The 13468-nt window shown below is 46.3% G+C and overlaps 1 protein-coding gene across 1 annotated transcript; it reads right to left on the bottom strand.

Moving 5' to 3' along the window:
* Positions 1-1046: 1046 nt before the first annotated feature.
* Positions 1047-11612, bottom strand: LOC116950513 (chromatin modification-related protein MEAF6-like). Its single transcript, XM_032968344.2, has 7 exons — positions 11435-11612; positions 6800-6915; positions 5547-5634; positions 4723-4768; positions 2677-2947; positions 2261-2294; positions 1047-1247 (listed from the first exon to the last, which is right to left on the bottom strand). Exons 1-7 carry the CDS (start codon positions 11522-11524, stop codon positions 1245-1247), a joined length of 648 nt encoding a protein of 215 aa, XP_032824235.1. The 5' UTR covers positions 11525-11612; the 3' UTR covers positions 1047-1244.
* Positions 11613-13468: the final 1856 nt, after the last annotated feature.

Raw genomic sequence — 13468 nt, 5'->3', positions numbered from 1 at the left:
GCCATCATCAACGGTCACGATCAGGGGTCAGAAACCTGCGGCTCCAGAGCCGAATGCGGCTCTTTGAGGGCCACTTCACGAGACGTTATTTATTCAGGACCACCGTCTCGGATTCACATGCATTTAGCAAATTCGAAAAAAAAGGTCTCTACTTGTTATCTTGGTTTCCCCACCCCTGGTCATGAACAATCCACTACTGGATGAAGGCCTCTGAGTATCCACTATAATATAAACATTGAGACACAAATAGTCACTACTGTTGAATCACATTTTTTTTGCAAATTACTACTGCTCTTTGCTTGATAGCATTCAGTATACTTCTACGACCGTTGCGTAGGATTTCGTGGATGTGCCGTATGGTTCCCTTGTGTTTTCAGATTGTGCCACGCGCACAATCCTAATCACACATCAGAGAGCATTCAGTACTGTTGCAGCGACTCTTACTCAAGTGAGAAACATTTGCAGACAAGATATTGCTGGGAAGACACTAAGGCCCCTTCTTCTTTGTGCTTTCAAGCTGCACGTCACAGCACGGATTCGATGTCCTTGCTATGACTGCAACTTTGCGCATGTACTGCAGTGAGGCTCATCGCTGCATCTTATTCACGATTATCACTTTACCATAGGGTTTTTTTGTTGTTGTAACCACTGCATAAGTTTTTCGTGGTTGCGACGTGCAGCTCTCCGATGTGTTTGGGGGTTGTGCCGCCCGTTGTTCTGCACAATGACGTCCTAGCGCGTGGCGCGAAACGTCGGACATCGGAAAAAAAAGATGCGGTACAACGCATTGAAGAGCTCTACGTTAGCACAATCCCAAAAACCTACGTAGCGGAATAGCTTTATATTCACCAAGCATTCAGACTCACTTGAATTTCTGGTTCTCCGTACCGCAACGTTGATCGGCACGATGAGCCCTAACTGAATTCAGTTCCTGACGCTCCCAAAACACAACCAGAAAACACATGGGAGAGCTCCTTGTTTCTTTCGGCAAAGTCACGTAGTAGGTATAAAATAAAATTATAAAATTATATTTTATACCTACTACGTGACTTTACCGAAAGAACCAAAGAGTATGGATCGCTGCAGTCATGAAAACTTCAAATCTAGATTAGAGCTCCTTGTTTTTCCCGTTTAAAGTGATCATTAACAGAAGCTACAGGGGAAATGTTCAAACTCTTTTTCACGAAGGGTAGAGGCGGAGATCACTTCAACGGCTTCACCCAGCTCGCTGGAAATCCTTCATCTTACTGTGAAGACAGCATAAGAAACATCATCATCATCATGTATGTAGAACTTCTTTCACAACGTTCATAGCGAACAGTAGTAATCAGAGGTGTGAAAATCGTCGTCGTCATTATCATCGTCTTAAGTTATCTACCCACGGACAGGTCCAAGGCTCCCTCCCACTCTACACGATTCCACTCATCCCTCTCCACCGCGCACCACCCACGCTCTGCACAGGGGATTCTGTTGAGCAACGACTCGCGAAGGATAATCGAGGGTGGCGACTTCTCCTTGCCTTCCCTCACCCCGTGTGTGTGTGTTTAGGTGACTTCAATCATCGGATGCGGTGTTACATTTACATGCACGGTGGAACACAGGCCGTCACGATGACACGTGTTCCGCAAGCGTTGGGCTTGTGGAAGGAAACCAGAGTACCCATGGATAGCCCACCAGGCAATTAAAGGGGATAACATTCAAAGCTCCACGCAGATGGATTTACAGACACATTTATGCATTGCCATCTTCTGGCCACCCAGTAACCCAAGTCTACAATGGCTGGTATTTCCAGGCAGTTTAGAATTCAAGTCTTAAACAAGGCTCAATGATTCTTAGCTTGAGATCTGACAAGTTGGTCTTTGGAATTTGTTGTTAGAAATGTATTTTGTCGATCTGCTCACCTGTCCCGTTTGCCCTTTTGGCATTGCAGTATTTGTTGATATGCATAGCTTTCACCTTTAATATTGATGCAATTATTTAAAAAAAAAACACGCCAAAGTCAGACAGCAGTTGAAACAGAGTGGCAGCCAGAGAAAGGAAAGCGCCCCACAGCACGTCCATCACGGAGACGGAGTGACAAAATCAGCTCGTGTCCGGGAACTGGAAGGAGTGATCCACTGGGAGATCACGAGAGGGGAGGCCTTCACACAGCAGCGGATTGATCGTAGCTGACGATGACGATGACATTTTATAATGTATGAAATAAACGTTACCTCACCTCTTTCCATTTCATAAACACTATTTACAACGCAGTACTTACACTTCGGGGTTTCTTGTTTATTTTCCACTCAAATCTGCAACACAATGCAAAAGCAACAAATTAGAGCCCTTTAACGTCCCCACGTGGCTCGTTTCTCCATGCAAGAAAAACCTACCAGTTGTTTACGCGACTCGAATCACCCTGTAGTTATATGTATGTTGAACTTCTTTCGCACCATACGTAGCCAACGAAGGGGGAAAATGACGTGATTGGTGTTTGCCGATGGCTCTTGCTCATCCACCAGGTTCCCCTCCACACAGGCAGACACAAGCGAGGGTTGCCCTGCGCGCGACTGCTATGCCAACCCGCGTGACCATCACGCCACCCGTGCGACTACCATCGCCGGGGGCTGTACCACGCCAGCACAGGCAGTCGCACACAGTGGCGGCGTCAGAGCGGTCACACCAGCGGCGTACCGGTGCCGTGCTTTGTGCTTCCTCTTCTTGTGGCTGCCGTGCGGGGCAGTGGCGGCTGCTGCTGCTGCTGCTGCTGCCGCTGCTGGAGCGAGCTGCTCGGGCTGGCCGCCAACGCCGCCTCCGCCGTCCGTCGGCTTGGCGGGCGAGTCGCTGGCGGCCTCGGCTTCGCCGGGCTCCGGCTCGCACTCCCGCGCCACCGCCGCCGCTTCCTCCTCCACCGGCGCTGGCTTCACCTTCTCCTCGCGGCGCTCTTCCTTCTCGAGCTTCTCTTCTGCGGCAGAGGCGAAAGCGATCGCGTCGGTGCTGAAGCGCGCGGCAAGGAGAACGAGGGTCAGGATTTGCATCTAGAGTTGGCGCTCTTGCCTCCATTGCTCAGCAATTCAAGGCGCGTTGCGCCGCAGTACAACCACGGGGGGGAACCCCCCCCCTCGTCAACTATCCCTGTGCATCACAATGTGTACACAGCACCGGCGCGCAAGTGGATACTTGTCTGCCAGTATGACGAGCTATCGCTCTGCAGTTGCTTTTCCTCCAATCATGCGGGAGCATAGATGCACTGCATGGATATTGATTTAGCTGCGCTGACATGTGCTGCCTATGAACATGGCCCCACATTAGCGTGCCACTAAAAATTCGAGTTCGTTGTTTTCAAGGTTTTATTAATGTGCCCGTTAAACAGCACCACTACGAGTTCTGGAGACAACGCCTTGATATTTATCGCGACTCCTCAATGGGATTGAGAACTGCACACTGGGCAATGCACATGGAGAGTGCTAGTTGCAGAGACACAGACGTAGAGAACACGGGAGCCTGAGCAACCTGTAAATATGAACAGACTACATTGGGATTCTCAGCCGTTGACTTTTACACCAAACATAACAAAGAGGCTCTGATCCCAAAAAACTGAAACTTTCCTTTTCACTTTGCATATTGAGTGGCACCCTACCCCACAGTGATGCATCCGGACGGCTGTACTTTAACATGGTAAGGGCCTTCTCCCACCTCTTAAGAGCCATGAGGGTTACTTGACCAGACTTGACCCCGCTGGCGAGTGGGGATTGAACGGGAGTGGCACAGGTGTTGCAGCATAGCAGTGCAGTTGAGCAAGTCCTCGCTTTAACGCGTTTTTTGCTACAACACGGTTCTTTGCTCGTTGTTTTTTTTCGGTAAAGTCACGTGTGCGGAAATAAAACCGAATTTAAATAAATAAAATAAAATTAGATCAAAATAAATCGCGCCGCTTGCGAACGCAACGCAAGCGCTCATCGTCAGGTGTCGCGTTCGCGAACGTCGTAATTTATTTTAATCGAATTTTATTTTGTTTTGATTGAAAGCTTTCGTGACTGCAGGATTTCATATTCTTGGTTCTTTCGGTAAAGTCACGTAGAAGGGAAACAATAAAATAATAAAAATATAAAACAATAAAATTCTCACGACGTTTCGACTGCAACACAATCAATCATCATCAGGTGTGAAAACCACAGCAAGAAAATTTGAAAAAAGTGACGGGTTATTTTATTTTATTTTTATTCATTTCCACACACGTGACTTTACCGAAAAAAACCAATGAGTATAGTGATTTCTGCAGTCACCAAAGCTTCAATTCCTAATTAACATGGCTCTTCTACGAGCGAACACTTTTCATGCAGCTTTTTACGCAGCTTCTGAGCGGTCGACGATGAACTACTGGACATCTGTGAAAAATAGCTTTATAGCTCATCGGATTCCTCCAATATAAATAAAGATTCCGATTGTGACTTTTTGGAGCTCGAGTGCTTTGGGAATTCTTGGTATATGTGCAGAGTGATACAATATCCTCATCTCAGTTCTTTGTCCCGCCATCTTACAGTAACTCCTCGCTGAATGCGTTTTCGCTTCACGTGGCACTTTCAGGAACGCATCTGCTGCTCGCGCGTTAAACAAGGACTTGCTCTACAGCAATGGATTTGGCTGTGCTGCCCTCTGCTGCCCACCGTGTAGTCCCACAGTGGGACTTTGGTTTAAAATAAACCCTTAAGAGCTGATGAAGGAACAACGAACACTCACTCTTATCTTCCTCTGCTCCATCTTGGTTCACAACTACACCCACAGCCTGCGGGGAAAAAAAGCAAGACGCGATACACGTTTTAAAACCCGATCGACTTTGTTCACATATACGAGTACTATTAGTCAGCATCTTTATGTTTAATGTTTGCAGCTTGGCTTTGTAACTTGCGCTTTATTCATTCTGGAGGTAATCTGCCCATTACAGTGCGCACTGCAGGGAATTATGTTTGCAATATTTTGTATTCCTCATCATGATACAGTTGTTATTGTTTTGACTTTATTATTTTCTATATTGTCATTTTGGTGACGCATGCCACTCCTGCAATTAAAACTTATCCTGGTCTCTCAAGTCTTGACATTTGAATGGGCATGTTTTGAGGTGTTCAGATAGTTAATGGGGCAAATGATGAATCCATTCAGAAATCTCACAGAACAGGGCATGTCCCCGAGTGTTAGGGAAGAACCCGCAGAAGCGGACTTTACAGAAATACTGCTGAGATCCCTATAGGTGACCTGGTAGGAGGCGCCACTTTCCCACTTGAGAGAAATGCACAAAAGGCAACCCAATACTTTCTCAGACCTGGAATTTAGACAAATTAATTGAATAAAAACAACAAATGTATTTTCTTTACGTGCTACTTCGAGTGAGTGCTCCAAAACATAAGAACCCGGTTTAATCATGGATGGTTGAAACCCAGACTCAAACTCATAAAATCAACAGTGGTGGTTCAGTATCCAATTCCCCAAGCCGTCCTCTGGCCACCTCCATCTTGAACATCTGTGACTTTAAAACGTTTTTTGAGACGCGGTGAATACCAACTCACGGCTGAGGATGTGACGGAGGATTTGCTGAACAATCTCTCTGCCTCTTTAAACCTCCGGCTCTTCCTCTCGACGGGTCCAGAGCCACCCCTGTGCAGCGAGCCAGGGAGCAGGGCACAAAAGAACAAAGCACGCGCACACACCAATCCCTTTACACGCACGGGACAAGGAGCATAAACCATCAGGCAAACTCCCGTCATCCATCCTCGCAGCGACGGCTTTTAGCTAGACATCGAACAAAGACGGTCACACTGCGTGGCACGCTTTCAGATGCACTTCTGCGGCCGTCTGGAACACTCTCCCTTCCAATATTAGGAAGCCATTGGAGCTTTACACTTTTAAATCTAGATTGAAAAGGCATTTCTTGATAACTGCTTTGTGTGTTTAGTCTGTTGTCCTTCCCCCCACACCTCCGGTCATCATGATTGTCTATGTACGGTGGCAAAAGAAGTTAAACATGCATACATACGTCATGCGTTTGTTTGAATAACATCCACACCCATCTTCTTCGCAGATATTAAACTATATATACACGCACACACATACAGTCCAACACAAAATTGTATAATACACAACTCAAAATAATCATCACTCCAAGAAGGCCGTGTTGCTTTTGCGTTATATAAGATATACTTGTTTTTTACGTGAAGGGACATTGTCTACTTATCTGCTTTGTTATTTATATTCTCCATGATGACACTCGTGATTGGTTTGAGTTGTGTGTTCATAGGGCAGGGCAACGGTGGGTGCCGGCTAACAGCCTGGCTGCTGCCTTCCAGCCCGTGTCTATGCCTCCTCAGAGAATGTTAGTTGCAATCTGCATGGACTACGATGACACGCTAACTAAAACTAAACCTTTATTACAATTATTACGAGAGCACACCGAAACCAGGACGGGTGGAATTCTACTACATCCGCCACCGCCTGTTGGGTGATGAGATATTAACTATCTCGCCTGGTATGCAGGAGCTTGTGGGCTCGATTCTGACCCGAAAGCCTGTATATTTATAGAGCTTGCATGTCTCTCTCCCCGTGGTCACGTGGATTTTCCTCCAAGTCCTCCAGCTTTTCCCTACACATTTAGAATCAACATGTGTTTAGAGTTATTTGTCCGCTACAAATTTCCACAAGATCAGCCACTTCGTTGAGCTATCATTTGTGGCCAGGTCGCTTCTGAAAACGAGTTATATAGCTCAGTGGGCCTTAACTGGTAAAATAAAAAAGTAGTTTAGCTTAATAGTTTAGTTTCGCTTGCCTCTGGTTGGAGAGGTAGCGGTCCCATCCTCTCACGATGTTGCCATACACCTGCGTGTCCTCCAGGTAGCTCCCCTCAAATGCGTAGATTTGCCGCTCAAGATTTTTCAGAGTCTCCTGTAAAAAAAACACAAAAAAAGAAATCAATTTCAAAAATAGAATGGATGCAAACTAATGTCATCGGACACAATTGCTAGGCAAGTCAACGAGCCTCGTGCCCAGGAGAAGTTCGCTCGAAGGGTCGATGTCAAGTGGAGGAGGGTGGCAGCCGAGGGATGGAATTCGACAGAGAGGACGTCCACCGGGAAGGTGGAGTGATGAGGTCAGTTCTTGAGCAGGTGCTCTGGATGCATAATTAAAGGCGGATTACGAGATGGTTGCGATTTGAGGAAGCCTTCATCCAACAGTGGAGTGACCCATAGCTGATGATGTCGAGTAGTTTCACATTCAACCGAGAAATGCAGCCGTGCCCGTCCGCCGTTTTCCAGGCCCCAAGCCAGTGGTGAAAATGTCACATTCCTATGGCAAGTACTTCCACAGGACAAGCATTGTTGGCTGTTCCTCCCAAAGCGGTGATCAGTTTAAGCCAGTGGTTCTCAACCGGGGTTACGTGGACTCCTTGGGAGTACGTGGCAATGTCCCAGGAGGTAACGTGAGGTGATTTATAAATGTATGAAATTAAATTATCTCATTATACCTATATTCTTGGTTCTTTCGGTAAAGCCACGTAGAAGGGAAACAATAAAATAATAAAAATATAAAACAATAAAATTCTCACGACGTTTCGACTGCAACACAAGCAATCATCATCATGTGTGAAAATCACAGCAGGAAAAAAACCCGCCACTTTTTTTCAAATTTTCTTGCTGTGGTTTTCACACCTGATGATGATTGGTTGTGTTGCAGTCGAAACGTCGTGAGAATTGTATTGTTTTACATTTTTATTATTTTGTTGTTTCCCTTCTACGTGACTTTAGCGAAAGAACCAAGAATGTGAATCCCTGCAGTCACGAACGCTTTACATCATTATACCTGTCAACCCCTTATCAGTGCCTACCTTATTACAGACCAATTCAGACCTTATTGGTCACCCTGTGCCCTTATAAATCTCAACGTTCATCCTACAGTCCCATCACAAGGGAGAAACACAACCAAATAGACAAAATACTTATTTTTGCCCGTATTGAAATGGCTGTACGCTGCATGGACCTGAAAACTCAATTACCCTGTACAATAACATAGGTAAACCGTATCTGCCAATATAAAATAACTACAACATTTAAATCCACATGGTAACCTAGAATAATATAAAAGACCTTCTATAAACTCACCGATCGTCAACAATGTGGGTTCACAAGAGTAAGCAGGGAACGCGATAAAATTACGTAATGCGTGCAGAGCGTCCGTTTAATTCGTTTTATTCGCTTGCAGTTTACTAGAAGCTAGTTAGGATACCTCACAAAATGAATTGGCTAAAATATTGACGTTCATTATTCATACATGTATTACCTCCGAACCACATTGGGTCTGGCGAGGGGGGGGGGGTATATAGGAGCCAAAACAAAACAAAGTTGAACACTGGGACCTTTTTTTGGCAGTGTCAAAGTATGAGATAATTTATGGCAATAAAACAGATGTTAAGATCTTGATTTGAAGCTTTCGCGACTGCAGGAATCCATACTCTTTGCGTATTAATTCATGTTTCAAATAAACATTACTTTAAAAAAAATCAATCAATTCAGTTTTAGATAATTAAATGCTAGTGGGGGGGGGGGGGGTCACAGACATCTGGACCAACTAATAAATAATTATTTTTCTACCTACGTGACTTTACCGAGAGAACCAAGGAGTATAGGGTGTTAAGATGTTCAAACGCCAAATAGAAAACATTTTGCGAGGAATCAAGTTACTGCATTAACCACGCACGCGGTACTTGTGGTGAACGTGCAAACGAACATGGGCACCGTCTTTGAAACCGATGGCCTGCACCAGAGACAGCAGACTTCTTTACGGCCTAGCCTCAGCACCAGTGTCAGACAAGAGAACGCCACAAGGCGAACAGCACAAAGACGATGCACTATCAGAGAGAATTTATAGCTCGAGACGAGCGGCTACAACAAAACGGGACCCTTTTTTTGGCGGGAATCACAGTGTGAAAAAATACGAATAGGTCAAAAACAGCCTGGGTTTCTGCGGCGCTCGTGAATAATGCCCATTAGAGCCACATCCCGTTGTGGAGAAACGTGGAGCGATAAAAATCAGCCGACGTGCCCGAAGGAAGATCCTCTCTGGATTTCGGTATCGCGAGATGGCGACATTCCTGGGGGAGAAAGGCCTTCATCCAGCAGTGAATAGAGCCATACATGTCAACCCCTTATCAGTGCCGCTCATCTTATTACAACCCAATTCAGAACCTAATTGGGTCACCACGTGCCCCCTTATAAATCTCAACGTTCATCCCAAAAGAAAGTCCCATCACAAGGGAGAAACACAACGCAAAGAGAACACAAATGACCTTACGAATGATTTGTGTTCGTCGTTGCCCGCACTGAAACGGCTGCGCGCCGTGTGGACCTAAAAAACTCAATTCCCCTGTACAAGAACACAGAGTATTAAACCGTGTGGGTCCACAGCTTTGTGGGTTCTCGGCCACCCCCCTATCACCTAGGGCCCCGTTAACAACGTTGGGGACTACGTTGAGGACAACGTAGTCCCCAACGTTGAGGACTACGTTGGGGACAACTTTGGGGCAACGTTGGGGACTACATTGAGGACAACGTAGTCCCCAACGTTGGGGACTACGTTGAGGACAACGTAGTCCCCAACGTTGGGGACTACGTTGGGGACAACGTTGGGGGCAACGTTGGGGACTACGTTGAGGACAACGTAGTCCCCAACGTTGGGGACTACGTTGGGGACAACGTTGGGGGCAACGTTGGGGACTACGTTGAGGACAACGTAGTCCCCAACGTTGGGGACTACGTTGAGGACAACGTTGGGGCAACGTTGGGGACTACGTTGAGGACAACGTAGTCCCCAACGTTGGGGACTACGTTGAGGACAACGTAGTCCCCAACGTTGGGGACTACGTTGGGGGCAACGTTGGGGACTACGTTGAGGACAACGTAGTCCCCAACGTTGGGGACGACGTTGGGGACAACATAATGTTTAAAAACCAAATAGCTACATTTTGTGGTTAACGTAGAGACCAACCAAGTTCTCGGGAATTGTCTAAATCCATTAAACTTGATTCCTTGCAAAAAGTTTCTATTGTGGTGTTTTAACATCTTAACATAAAACATCTTCTTAATTTTTATTATTATATTTGCAGACATCATCACCATCATCACGTTATTACCAAAAGTAGCTTATACACACGATAACGAAACATAATTATTGTAACCTATTATACGATAACGAATCATTATTATTACTCATTACTACCTCATAAACGTGTGTTATGATGTAGTAGCAACTCAGTCGATCGCAAGTGATCTATAGTCGACATCAAGTGATCTAGTCTACATCAAGTGATCTAGTCGACATCAAGTGATCTATAGTCGATAGCAAGTGATCTATAGTCGACATCAAGTGATCTATAATCGATATTAAGTGATCTATAATCGACATCAAGTGATCTATAGTCTACATTAACTGATCTATAGTCGACATCAAGTGGTCTATAGTCTACATCAAGTGATCTATAATCGATATTAAGTGATCTATAATCGATATCAAGTGATCTATAATCGATATTAAGTGATCTATAATCGACATCAAGTGATCTATAATCGATATTAAGTGATCTATAATCGACATCAAGTGATCTATAGTCTACATCAAGTGATCTATAATCGATATTAAGTGATCTATAATCGATATTAAGTGATCTATAATCGACATCAAGTGATCTATGGTCTCCACAGTACTCTACGACACCGCACGCCGTGGCGCACTGCACTAAAGCAAAGGCAAAGATCCCCGTGTAGCCTGCACAGGCTGCTGGGGGCAAGTGCCGTGAGCGAGCAGCGCCGACGAAGACCACCGGCACCGTGGCACACGAGGTGGGGGGGGGTGACCAGCACCACGCCCGGCCGCCTTTGTCTCCCCCAGCGGCGACGTTTCACTCACACGCCGCAACCAAGGTTCTCGTTTCAGGCCGAGTCGACCTAGAGGGGGAGGCCCGGGGACCGCTTCAGATAATCGTCAACCGGGCGCGTTGTTGTTGTTGTTGGCGGCCGCGAGCGGGCCTCGAACTCGGGTCGCCGGGTTCGTAGCGCTGAGCAAAAGCGCCAAGGCCGCTTCGTCGTCTTTGCTGTAGGGTTTGTTGTGTTGTTGTTTAAGGCCGAGTTGACCTAAAGGAGTCGAGTGGGGGGTGAGGCGCGGTTCGAACAAATCGTCCCCGGTGTGGGAGTCGAACTCGTACGTGATACACAAACCGCGCTCACCGCTGCACCACCGCTCCCCACCCCACCACCCACACACACAACGAACGCGACTTACAAAAAAATAATTCATCGTCATCGATACTACGGCAGCAGTCGCAACGTTATTGTATTCACAACTAGGGCCCGGTGATGTGGTGGTGGTTGTGGTGGTTGTTGTTGGTGGTTGTTGTTTGTTGTGCGTCGCTGACCGCGATCTCCTGCTGCCTCTTGACCAGTTCGCTCAGCTCGTGCCTCGTGTCCGGTAGCTGGGGCGAGGCAGAGTTCTTGAAGGCCGCCATGTCGCCCTCTCTCCTTCCTTCTTCCCTTCCTCCTCCTCCTCCCTCACCAACCTGCTCCTGCTGCTGTGTGCATGCGGGGATAGCGTGCCCTAGTGGCTGGAGCGCGCTAGTAAATCGTTAACTTTTCACGGTTACAGATGCCCCAAACAAGGCCCCCCCTCGGTTAAGTTGGCACCACGTGGGGGGTGGTGGGGGGGCACAGACCACGGTACCGTTTCAGCTGGTGACCACCCGAGTTGAATAAACTTGAGATTGTTTATTTGTTTATGTGACCCCCAAGGCCGTAGCCGTGGGCGTCAACATTGGGGGAGGGGACAAAATCTCCCAGTGGGTCCAGTGGGTCCACCTACAGAAAAAAAGAAATCTTAATTTTAAAACTCATTTCCTGCCAGTTCATGCCTAAAATATAAAAAAAACAAATTCACGAACACATGGGATGGACTTTTTATTTACTTTTTTTACAATGTCTAATAGTGTATTGTATTCCATTGCTGTTTTTTCTTTTTTTACCTTGTTTCATTGTATGTATCCCCCCCCCCCATATTATAATTACGGCCTTAATGTGACCAACAGCTTTAAATTACCAATCGCCTTCACTCACCTCCTCCTGTGTGCGTGAAAGACACCGAGGGAGAAGCGAGATAGTGCCCCTAGTGGCTTGAGCGAGCTAGAAATCGTAAACTCTTCACGGCTAAGCAAGCCCACAACAAGGTCCTCGGGAGTTGCCACGCACGTGGGCACAGACCACAGTATTTCAGATGGATAAACTTGAGGTGTATGTGACCAACAGACTTAACATTATATTCATATTCTTAGCTCTTTCGGTAAAGTCACGTTGAAGGGAAACAATAAAATAGTAAAATATATAAAAAATAAAAATTCTCACGTTTCGACCATAACACAAACGGTCATCATCAGGTGTGTCGGTTTGCATAAATTTATAAACGGCGTATTTATTTATTTAAACCATCAGCGCCACGCGCAGCGATTTCGCAGTTTATTTAGAAGGACGAGTCCATCTATGTTCTGAAAAGAGGGGGGAGACGAAAAATTAATGTATGCTGTCTGAAAGCCACCGTAAGCATGAACAATCAATTAAGACCTGAAATGGTTTATCAAATCTTTCCAATGATTGCTAAGCCAGAATCCATCTTCTCGGTTGAAATTGTCTCTGTGCTTGTATATGTGGATAGCCTCATGAACGAATCTCTCATGGTAGCCAGATGGCTTACAAAGAACCTCTGTCTTGGAGAAGTCAATGTCATGTGAGCCTACTGAATTATAACAGTGATCTGCCACGGCCGAGGTGTTGGTCCTACCGTGTTTAAGGTCTGCTTTGTGTTCACGAATGCGGTCCGAGACATGGCGTTTGGTTTCTCCAATGTAACTACTACCACAGAGGCAACTTAGTTTGTAGACACCAGGGTACTGTATGTCCGGAATCACATCTTTTACAGACGGAACCAGATCACGGATTTTATGTACGACCAGAATTGTGTGGGGAGCAATAGCGAAAAGGTTAGCGAGTTGCCCGAAAGACCTGGCGACCCGGGTTCGTATTCCCACTCACGGGCAACATCAACAACCACTATCTGAATTGGTCCTGGGCCCTCCCCTAGGGCGACCCAGCCTCAAATGAGTATCTGGTGCGGTGTGTAAACATCGTGCGTGGCGTTGGCCACCCACCCTCTCTCGTGTGGCGTGCCGGCCTTCATAGGAGCTCGCTAACGGCACTTGCCCCAAAAGTTTAAGGCTATACGGGGGAACTTTACCTTTTTGACCATGATTATACACCTTTTAAAATACCAGACACAAGTTTTTTTTTTGGGGGGGGGGGGGGGTTCGTCTTATTTTCTGAAGCGTTCTTTTTATCCAAAGAATACGTTAACGATTTACATGCAGGACGCGCGTGGTGGGAAAAGGTGAGTTCACTAAATTCTTCCA

Source organism: Petromyzon marinus, chromosome 39 (assembly GCF_048934315.1).
Source record: "Petromyzon marinus isolate PM22_M1 ecotype Great Lakes invasive population chromosome 39, UKy_Petmar_22M1.pri1.0, whole genome shotgun sequence".
Lineage (NCBI taxonomy): Eukaryota > Metazoa > Chordata > Hyperoartia > Petromyzontiformes > Petromyzontidae > Petromyzon > Petromyzon marinus.
Note: the sequence above shows the minus strand (reverse complement) of the source record. Positions and strands in the feature narration are given on the sequence as shown.

Bases quoted from the DNA above. Each gene is read 5' to 3' on its own strand.
- LOC116950513 (XM_032968344.2), bottom strand. From the start codon at position 11,524: ATGGCGGCCTTCAAGAACTCTGCCTCGCCCCAGCTACCGGACACGAGG. The intron at 5,635-6,799 runs GCAAGCGAAACT...CTCGCTGCACAG, and splicing joins CGCTACCTCTCCAACCAGAG to GGGTGGCTCTGGACCCGTCG. The intron at 4,769-5,546 runs GTGAGTTGGTAT...TTTTCCCCGCAG, and splicing joins CCTCCGTCACATCCTCAGCC to GCTGTGGGTGTAGTTGTGAA.